An 11,426-nucleotide genomic window follows, 5' to 3' on the forward strand; every position below is an offset into this window, starting at 1 on the left:
AGAATTGAAATTATTATGTATCTGGTTCCCCTGGTTCCCTTTGTATACGGCAATTGATTAATTGTCAAGAAAAAAAAAGGACATAAACCATTGTATAAAACACGGTTTAATACTCTTTAAACTTAACGCTAATGACCTTATTTTTTAAGGATTTGCTTTTAGAAAAAGAGTAAATGTAGAGCAAGGAATTAGATGCAAAGAGGGTCTATAAGATGCATCATTAAATGGTACAGATGAGGCACATATAATACCATCCCATTCTTATCTAAACACATCACTTTTCATTAATTTAATCAGCTAATTTTATCCATTCTGACAATCTTAGCATTAAAATATTCTTAAGTTTAAGACATTAGATCTTAGTATGTTACCAATAAATTACTCCATTAAAACTCTAAGCCGGAGAAACAAACGCAGACGAAAAGCACGAATTTTCCGTTATTTCATAGACTCCTTGAGGCTATTCCAGTCATTTTACTTTCCCTATTCCTGGCCCCTAAAGCAACCATAAAGACGAGCATGAACGCATAAGAATATCAACGCAAACAGTATTCACAAACTCGAAGAAAGAGTAATTGGAGAAAAAAGAAGAACAAATCTCTCTTGAAAAAAAAAACCAATTCAGTTCCAGCGTCTTCAACTCTCTCTTCCAACAATTAGTCCCGATTTTGAGGAGTTTATTTTCCCCCAAATTCTTGTTAAAGTTTCCTTTCCTTTTTTTCCCAACTTTCCCCAATTTTTTTGGGAAAAAATTCACTCAGATCTGCACATATTTGTTGTACATACCACAATTATCAAAAAAAATCTAAGAGCTTATAGGTTACCTCACATTTATTCAGGTTTAGATTGATTATTTCTTTATTTGTGACTCTAGATTCTGAATTGATTGACACAAATTTAGGAATTAGGGTTTCAGAATTGTTGTGAAAATTCGGTCTTTGGTGGTGAAATTCAGTATTTGAGCTTTCAATTTGGTGTTAATCATGGCGGTTCCGACGATAGCACTGTACGCAAGTCCACCGAGTAGTGTGTGTTCCACGCCGTATCCATGTCAGATCAATTCACACGGGTCGTATGATTTTGATTTGAACGGCAGATCATCTTCGTCGTCATCTTCAACATCGTCTTCGTCCGGTAAATCATTTGTCGGAGGGCTATCGAGTCTGTTCTCTTCGCCGACGGTGAAGGCGAATTATTCGACAGGAACAGAGGATTTGGGGTCTTTGTGGCACGAGAGAGGTGACGAATTGAGCAGCTCGTTTCGTTGTTCGTCCCTTAGCTCGTCCTTAAAAAGGGATCAGAGTCCAGTTTCGGTTTTTCAAGGACCTGTTAGCACTAGTAGTACTGGAATTGGATCATGTTCTAGAAGTCCGCCGAAGAGAATTGCTGGGGATGTGGGGTCCATTCGTTCTGGGACTGGTGGATTGTTCAATGGATTCGTTAGGCACGCTTTAGGATCCTGCGTTGATCACGATCCGGTGACGTTCCGGGTCCTGGATGTGGATTCCCCTTCATCAGGGTTATTGGATGAACTCACGTTTAACATGGAGGAGGGTTTCTTGGAGTCGAATTCTGAACCTTATGCGAAAGATTTGCTGTTGAATGCACAGTCGAGGCATAAAATCTTTTATGATGATTTTGTGATTAAGGCATTTTATGAAGCTGAGAAAGCACATAGAGGACAGGTGAGTGTCTTTGTCTAACTTAGTTTAATTTCCTTTTCTATTCGTTGTCGATGTTTTAGTTTTGACCTTTTGTATTATGTATTGTTTGTTAGGTGCGAGCAAGTGGTGATCCTTATTTACAGCATTGCGTTGAGACTGCAGTTTTACTTGCAATGATTGGAGCTAACTCAACTGTCGTCGCTGCTGGACTTCTGCACGATACGCTTGATGACACGTTCATGACTTATGACTATATTTTCCGGACGTTAGGCGCTGGGGTTGCTGATTTGGTTGAAGGGGTATGGAGACTTGTTTTATTCTTGTTTTATTATCTGATCTTAGTGTTGCGTTTCATATTTTCTGCGCGGTAGGCTTGAACATGGCACCTGACTTTCGCTAATAATATTTCCATATGCAAAGGGTGTTACAGTTCATTTTCAAAACTGATAACGATGGTGATAATTTCCACATCCAAAACGTAGATTAAATATGTCTTTAGTGTGGGATTTGGTAAAAGTAGGCGTTTAATACATGGTTTAAGCTGAAAAAAAGAGTATCTGAAGATAAGTTAAGAAAGGGTATATCGAATTTGAAGTTATTTTTGATACTCATCTCACTTGGAAAAAAGGTTGTAGCTTTGTTAGTGTAAAACGTTAGTTCATTTGAAGTACTGTGCAAAGAAGTTTTCAGTGCATCATTAGTATTTCAGAATGTTTGTCCAATACTGATGGCCAAATCACTATTTGGAGAAACAGAAGTTCAATATATTATTATTGAAACATCATTTTTGGGTAAACGGGGTTTAATTGGGTTTGAATGTGGATTCTCCTGAATGTTAAAGCTGTGGCATGTCTTTGATTAGTGAAGGTTAAGAGATGATAGGACTATCGAGCATCTAGATTCGTCTATGTTTGATGAGATTTCCCGAGTGTTACACTTGTTCTAACTTGTATCATTTCTTCCAGGTGTCAAAGCTGAGTCAATTGAGCAAGCTTGCAAGAGACTTTAATACAGCTAGTAAAACTGTTGAGGCAGATCGATTGCACACCATGTTCCTTGCTATGGCAGATGCCAGAGCAGTTCTCATAAAGCTAGCTGATCGCTTGCATAATATGATGACTTTGGATGCATTGCCATTGACGAAGCAGCAAAGGTTTGCGAAGGAAACTTTGGAAATCTTTGCTCCTCTTGCCAATCGCTTAGGCATCTCAACCTGGAAGGAGCAGCTGGAAAACCTCTGCTTTAAACATCTTAACCCAGATCAGCACAATGAGCTCTCATCGAAACTTGTTAAGTCTTTTGATGAGGTTATGATTACTTCTTCCGTGGGGAAGTTGGAGCAAGCGCTAAAGGATGACTCTGTTTCTTATCATGTTCTCTCGGGGCGTCACAAGAGCTTGTACAGCATTTACTGCAAGATGCTAAAGTAATTTCTCTCTCTTCTCTCCCCCCTCTTCCCTAACCCACTCGATAAGCACTGGAAAAAAAGAGAGAAAGAAAGACCCAAATGTGTCGAAGTATATTGGCTCATTTAATCCTGTAAGAATTGCACCAATGGATTTGGCTAATCAGTCAATTATTTACTATTTAGTGCTTGTAGTTCATACATAGACAATGCTTTATAGGGTTGTGGAGATTGCTTTTCTGTGATTTGAGTTTGATAATAATTACTTGTCCTTGAGATCACATCTTAGAAACTTCTGGAAGTCTTATGCATTTCCCGTCATGTGCATGTTTTTTTTACTGACGTTGCTTTATGTCGCCGTTAATATCTACAGGAAGAAGCTTAATATGGATGAAGTCCATGACATTCATGGGTTAAGGTTGATAGTTGAAAATAAAGAAGACTGTTATAAAGCACTTCGAGTTGTTCACCAGCTATGGAGTGAAGTACCTGGGAGATACAAGGACTACATAGCAAATCCAAAATTCAACGGGTAAAAAGCACGAGATATTTGAGATGCGTTTCTTTCTTCAAGTGTTTGCCCTAATATCGATGTGTAATTTTCAGGTACCAATCTCTTCATACGGTTGTGCTCGGGGAAGGTATGGTGCCTCTTGAAGTTCAGATCCGGACAAAGGAGATGCACTTGCAAGCTGAATATGGTTTCGCTGCTCATTGGAGATACAAAGAAGGCGCTTGCAAACACTCTTCTTTTGTAAATCAGATGGTAGAGTGGGCTCGTTGGGTTGTTAGCTGGCAGTGTGAGACAATGAACAGAGACCAATCATCTGTTGGCCACACTGAATCTATTCAGCCACCTTGCAAATTCCCTGCTCATTCTGAAGATTGTCCATTTTCTTGCAAACCTAATTGTGGAACTGATGGACCTGTCTTTATCATTATGATTGACAACGATAAGGTTCGTCTATATTATTATTTCCTGTTTCGTACTTCTCTACTTGTGGATACTGAAAGTTGAAGAATTGATTTTTATGGTGTCACTGGAAATGGCAACTATCTGAATGTGGTTTTTTAACTCTTGTGTTTCTGCTGTGCAGATGTCTGTGCAAGAATTCCCAGCAAACTCAACTGTCAAGGATCTTTTGGAGAGAGCTGGTCGTGGCAGTTCTAGATGGACACCCTATGGATTTCCATTAAAGGAAGAGCTAAGGCCAAGGTTGAACCATGAACCAGTTAGTGATCCCAACTGCAAGCTAAAAATGGGAGATGTTATAGAATTAACTCCAGCAATACCACATAAGTCATTGATCGAGTACAGGGAGGAGATCCAGCGAATGTATGATCGAGGTGTTAGTCCTCTTCCTGCTGCCAATGCAGTAGTTGGTCTGAGGAGTTGACAGTTGACGACAGTTGATTTTCTTTCCTGCTAGATTAAAGTTTACCTTTACTCTTGTACATAAATACAAACGATAAGCATTTGTACAGAACAGTTATGGTTCTGTTTATAAAAAAAGATATAGGTAACTGATTTGTTAAGTCTTGTCTTGCATTTTTGAGTATTTTGAAAATGCAGACTCGCTCTTTAACTTCTGTGCGTTGGCTTCTTGGGCCTTCTCCTTCTTGCTCATCGTGATTGCTTCTTATAAATTTTAAGTAAATAACACCTATAACAGTATTAATTAGATTACTGGGGAGTGAAAAAGGAAAAGATAATAAGTTCTCGAAGAAGCGGAAAATGAATTTGGGAGCAAGACGAAATGAAATATAAAGGAAATGAAGAAGAATGAGATCCTCATATCAATGTTCAATTTGATAATGGGCGAAGTGAACCACCAATACACAGTTAGCTAGAAAAGAAAACTAAGAAAATTTCGAAGTAAGAGGGGAGTACTCGATTAATTTCCAATTTATTCTATTCCGCTGATTTTTGACCTCCAAATTTCTCATTACAATGGCGGTTACATGCAAACCACCATGGCTCGTCTTAATATCATCTACTAATAGATTCAAATACTTGTACTTTTAAGCACAAATGACGAATTTAAAACCATATATAGCTCGAAAAGTAGTGACTCTCTCTTTTGACACGGAAGAGATGGATAGTTAATATGATCCTTAGACATCTATTTCCACAAATAATGTTGCATAGAGGTCTGCCAAGAAAGCACACATAAGAGCATAACCAAAACACCAGCAAGTCCCCAAGAGGAACTCCCAATTCTAAGCACAGAGGAAGGTTCTGGAGATGCTAAAATCGACGCTCTAGCCCCTCCTTGTCCTGATGATGAAGTGGTTTTAATTGCAACTATTAATCCAGCTAGTAACACAGGCAATACAATTCCCCCAGAACTCCATCTTGTCTCGTAATAACTGTTATCTTTGTTTCGTCGTTCCACGTACAATGGCGATAGCACAACAGCTGAAACAAGTGCTAAAATCATTGCTACTCCTCTGTGTGAGGAGTACTGGTTTGAACATGTAGCATAACTTTCCATTGTGCAGGAGTTTTGATAAAAAATGTGGTCAGTTTTCTTGTTAGGCCAAGAGAACTAACCCTCAATGCGATAAATGCTAGCTCAAAGTTTGTGACATTAATATGTATAGAGGAGCAAGACAAGGTATGAAAGGAATGTAGGTGTAAAGTGTGTGATTTGATGATAAAAGTGAAACAAACAGCCGGCCAAAAAGGAAAAAGTTGTAAAAGAGATTAAATAAAGAAGGTTAATTAAATAATTATTTATAAAAGACTTGGGCAAGAAGAAGAGGCAAAAGAAGAATGATGAAGTAAGGTATCAGTGGAATTTCTTACTTTTCTTAAAAAAGATGTTCACAATTGATAGCAAGAGTCAAGAATTTTGATTTACTTAACCGTGTAAATGGGAAATTAGCTGTAAACATTCATTTGGCTTCTTTTTCCATTTTTTTGCTATTAGTATGCACAAATGACTATTGAGAAGGAAAAGAGAGGAAGCTCTTTTTACATTCTTTTGGAATTACCAGAAGATTCAGTAGCCTTCTCTCCCCCTCTTTGGATCTTTCATTCATGATTTAGAAAGGATTTTTCCATATACATTGTCTATCTCATTCCTTCAAAGGAAGATGAACATTTAAAAAAAAAAAGAACTGCTTCTTAGAATTCGTTAAGAAGATTTTTTTGTGTAATAATATTATCTCAATATCATCTAAGAATGTGGTGAAATGATAAAAATTCCTTTACCTAAATTAGAAATATCGAGTTTAAGTCTTAAAAACTAGAGTCCTCTTTAATAAAATCCCATAAATTTTTTGTGACACAAACCCGAATTAATTGAGTCTTGTGAATTTCCAACCCTATAGTAAAAAACAATTTATCTCGGAAAAAAGGTTATCACAAGATGATGTTAAGATTCCATTGCCTTTCCTTTTGGGCCCAACTATTATTACGTGTATGCTTTAATATTGGGAGACATCTGTCCATATTTTATTCATTTTCATAGACTTTAAATCAATTTGTGGACAATTAACAATTTAACATTACACTCCCCACTATCATGATTGGCTAGACCTTACTAGGTAAAGAAAGCAATGTTACTATTTTTTTCTCTTCTTTTCAAGTATAAATTCAGCTCCCATTTACCTGTTTCCCTCTACGTTTTTTTTTTTGCACGCTTGAGATATACTTAATTTAGGATGAAATAGGAGGTATTGATTCTATATACTTGAAATGGGAACAAAAATCAAACTCCAATTTTTAAGCTTGGAATTGTTATAAAATAAAAGCAACTTAGTAAAACATGAACAAGACATGTTGTTATGAAATAAAAGCAATTTAGTAAAACATGAACAAGAAATGGAGATAGAGAGAAAGAAGAGATTTTCTTCTTCAATTGTGTGTATTTTCCTATCTATTACAAGGCCTTTATATAGGCATGAAAAGTGAAGAAAAATATGTCATTGAATATGTCATTAAGCATAGAAATATGTCATTGAATATGTCATTAAGCATTTGAGAAGATCATGGAGGAAGAGTAGACATCCACCATAATTTGATTTTTCTTATAACACTCCCCCTTGGATGTCCATAGATAATGTGCCTCGTTAAAACCTTATTAGGAAAAAACCCTATGGGAAAAAAAAATTCTAGTGAGGGAAAAAGAGTACACATATTTAGAAATACGCCTTTTGGTTGCCTCGTTAAAAACCTTGCAAGAAAAACCCAGTGGGACAAAACTTTGTAAGGAAAAAAGAGTACAACGCGTATTAACTCCCCCTGATGAGAGCATCAATTCACATCCTTGAGCCTTCGCATCCCAATCTTGTACACTAGTTTCTTGAAAGTTGACGTCGGTAGAGATTTGGTGAACAAATCAGCCATATTATCACTTGAATGGATCTATTGCACATTGATATCACCATTCTTTTGAAGATCATGTGTAAAAAGTAACTTTGGTAAAATGTGCTTTGTCCTATCCCATTTTATGAATCCTCCCTTCAACTGGGATATGCATGTTGCATTGTCTTTATACAAAATTGTGGGTGGTTTGTCACACTTCAAACCATATTTGTCTCGAATAAGGTGTATTATAGACCTCAACCATACACATTCTCGACTTGCTTCATGAATAGCAATTATCTCATCATGATTAGATGAAGTAGTCACGATTGATTGCTTAGTCGATCTCCAAGATATGGCAGTGCCTCCATATGTAAACACATAGCCTGTCTGAGATCAAACCTTTTGTGGGTCATATAAATACCCAGCATCGGCATAACTAACAAGATCGGGACTGCAATCATTTTCATAAAATAATCCCATTCCGATAGTCCCTTTTAGATACCGCAATATGTGTTTGATTCCATTCCAATATCTCCTTGTAGGAGCAAAGCTATATCTTGTTAAGACATTAACTGAAAAAGTTATGTCAGACCTTGTAATGTTAGAAAGATACATTAGTGCACCAATTGCACTAAGATAAGGTACGTCGGGACCAAGAAGCTCTTCATTATTTTCATGAGGTCGGAATGGATGGGCTTTATCCATATAAAATCGCTTTAAAATTATTTTAGTGTATGTTGATTGATGGACAAAAATTCCATCTTTCATATACTCAATTTGTAGACCAAGACAAAATTTTGTCTTTCCAAGATTTCATTACAAATTCTTTCTTTAGATAGTCTACTATTTTAGGAAGCTCTACTGCTTTAGGAAGCTCCCTAGGAGTTCCAATGATATTTAAATCATCAACATACACGGTAATTATAACAAATTTAGATCCAGATCTTTTTATAAAGACACAAGGACAAATTTAATCATTCTTGTACCCTTCTTTCAACAGGTACTCACTCAGGCGATTATACCACATGTGCCCTAATTGTTTCAATCCGTATAAGGATTTTTGAAGCTTTATTTAATAAATTACTTGGAAACCTTAATATGCTTCAGAACAATTTAAATCCTTCAATGATTTCCATTATACGCATATCACGTTTTTCTTGTATTGCCAGATTAAAACCTGAAATGGCGACATCCACCACAGGAGAACATGTCTCTATATAATCAATGCCAGGATATTTGCAAATCTTCTTGTGACACAAGTCGTCTTTATGTCTATCGACTTGACCTTCTTTTTTTTTTTCGCACAAGAACACATTTATACCTCAACTGGCTTTATACTTTCAGGTGTTGGGACTATCCGTCCAACTTTATATTTTTCATGTGAAATCAATTTTCATTGCGTATTTTTCATTTGGCCAATTATTTATCTGTCCAAATTTCATGACAGATTTGAGCTCAAGATCCTCGTCAATATTAATAATATTGAGCGCTACATTATATTAACAATATCGTCGACGATCATTTTATATCGGTTCTACTATTATTCAATAAAGACATAACTTATTGAGATCTCTTTATCTTATTATTTTCAGGTACCTGAGCCTCTCCCATGAGGTCTTATGAAGTGTTATGTCGTGGTGCTCTTCTAGAGCACTTGTCTCCTTATTATGACCATCTTGAACATTTGCTCCTCTCCTTCTTCAAGGAGTTTTAATTTTGGAACCGATTAGTCTATTATGCTTTATGCATGCCATGGACTCTATTCATTATGGACTTTATTTTATTTGGAGCATTAGCAGCTGAATATGATATTTAGCTTTGGGTCAGCAAATACGCCCGGCAATATTTTGCAAATGAATTATCACTTGAACTTCAAGTTCACATTTTCTCGTATGAGGATCTCGATGTACTCATAATAATTCATTACATGCATTACTTTTTCAGCTGCCCATTTTCTCCCCCTATTGTTGGGATCACCAACACATATCTCTAGCCTTATTTGGGGATCTATCTTTGTGCACTGTGATGGAACAATTAAATCATATAGCACATTCATATTTCTATATGGAAATTATTTGGTTCCTGACCCTGAACTGATTGATAGGGAGAACTTATCATAACTTGGCTAGATGCTTACAAGTGCTGTTGTATATTAAATAATACATCAAATACCAAATTTTATTTTGGCAATTTTGTTCTCATAACCAATGGTTTAGATATAATTGGAGGCATACAATTTCTACTAAACCAACTTGGATTTAAACCAGTATTATCAAGATAAATCATCATAATTTATATTCTGGAACTGTGCTCTAATAATTTGAGCAATCAATCTTGCAAAAGCCAAACTACAAGTTGATAACAAATGCACATGTGACCATAAAATAGATGCATCTATGAAAATCATATAATAGTAAACGGTCCACATGGAAGGTGACTGGGCCCATATATTTATCACCTTTTATTCGTTCCAGAAATCAAGGGATTCAATCCCTAACCTTAACTGGTATATCATGAGAATAAGTAGCACAAGAGAATTCTTGAAGAATCTTATATTTCTTCAATATATGCCAATGTAATTCTCAATTAATTTTTTCGCATCATAATTGAACCGAGATGGTCAACCGGTCATGCCAACTAATATTTATTTCAGTAAACCTCTAGTTTACTTGTGGCTTATGATTGCATCATCATGTTTATACTTGTGTAGTACAAATAAAAGAAAAGTCAGGTAACCTTTCATATTTACCCGGTATAATTATAGTAATATAAAGATATTCAATCTTCTTTTCATTTATAATCTCAATATGCCAACCACTTTGGCTAATATATTTGTAAATCAAAATATTTCTTTTGAGACTTACTACAATATTAATGTTATGAACAATTTCATTCATCCGGGTAGTAACAAATTAGTTCTTTCAGAACTCTTAACTGTTTTTGTACTACAAGATCTTTTGTCACACCATCCATATAATGAATGTCTTCTTCACAAAGAGAATCATATCATAATAATTGTAATGTTCAAAATCATCACAAGCAAAATAATTTTTTTTGCTTTAATTTTGCTTTTAATAACTTTCATAAGGCATGACAAAATATATTTTGGCGTATCATATACATGCGACCAATGATATATTTATGTAACTACACAATAATATTCATTATCTTTCTTTGTCTCAAACCTCCCTTAGAGGTGAGTTATAGTATTTATCCAACTATGCACAAGTACATTATTATGCATAATCTTTATCATATATATTTTCACATTCACTTTCAGGAATGAGTATGCAATCTCAATATTTATCACAAGTCACATTCTCTTCAAAGAATTTCTCCCTTTTTATAATTACCATAGTGATAACTATTATTATTTTGGCCTTTCGCACGCCCACATTCATTGGTCAACCACTTGTCTTTATTTAGACTTATCATGCACTGCTATCACATTCACTTCAAGAATGGAGCAAATCAAGTGGGACAAGCTTCATACTTTTTCATGAAAATTACATTATTTTTTCTTTAGTTATTATTATTATCAATATGGTGCATTAGGACTCAAACCCAATGCCTTACCCATATAAAGGCATGCTAGGCCATAATGCGTTGAAACTTGAATCCAACATCGTTTCATCAACATAGTGCGTTGCGACATGAACCCATTGTCTTACCCTCAAACTTTGGCATAATGGGCCAAAATTCACTAGGATCGCACTCGAGCCTTTAAAATATTATTACTTCATAATTATAGGCATAAGTAAATTAACTTTCAAGAAGACATATATAACTATTTCAATTTTTAAACAATTCCTCTGCAACAAAAATGCTAGTTAGGATATATGCCATTTTGTTTTCAAATGATACAATCACTTTTACATTTTAATAAATTAATTAGGGGAAAGGTGCAGATAACCTATAACCACTTATATTTCAAAGACTATAAGAACTTCACCAAAAAAATCCAATACGGAGGAATGAGCCTTATGTTTCCAGCAAAAATATTTAAGGCTTAATGCATAACTGTGACTATTATAAATTATAA

At 35.5% G+C, this 11,426-nt stretch overlaps 1 protein-coding gene across 1 annotated transcript; it reads left to right on the forward strand.

Annotated features, from left to right (window-relative positions):
- Positions 1-396: 396 nt before the first annotated feature.
- LOC104091367 (probable GTP diphosphokinase RSH2, chloroplastic) lies at positions 397-4,605 on the forward strand. Its single transcript, XM_009596695.4, has 6 exons — positions 397-1,685; positions 1,778-1,963; positions 2,630-3,090; positions 3,443-3,601; positions 3,676-4,027; positions 4,167-4,605. Exons 1-6 carry the CDS (start codon positions 984-986, stop codon positions 4,464-4,466), a joined length of 2,160 nt encoding a protein of 719 aa, XP_009594990.1. The 5' UTR covers positions 397-983; the 3' UTR covers positions 4,467-4,605.
- Positions 4,606-11,426: the final 6,821 nt, after the last annotated feature.

Source organism: Nicotiana tomentosiformis, chromosome 3, assembly GCF_000390325.3.
Source record: "Nicotiana tomentosiformis chromosome 3, ASM39032v3, whole genome shotgun sequence".
Lineage (NCBI taxonomy): Eukaryota > Viridiplantae > Streptophyta > Magnoliopsida > Solanales > Solanaceae > Nicotiana > Nicotiana tomentosiformis.

Coding starts and splice junctions, on each gene's coding strand:
- LOC104091367 (XM_009596695.4), top strand. CDS start 984: ATGGCGGTTCCGACGATAGCACTGTACGCAAGTCCACCGAGTAGTGTG. Junction 1,964..2,629: donor TTGCTGATTTGGTTGAAGGG/GTATGGAGACTT, acceptor CATTTCTTCCAG/GTGTCAAAGCTGAGTCAATT. Junction 3,091..3,442: donor ATTTACTGCAAGATGCTAAA/GTAATTTCTCTC, acceptor TAATATCTACAG/GAAGAAGCTTAATATGGATG.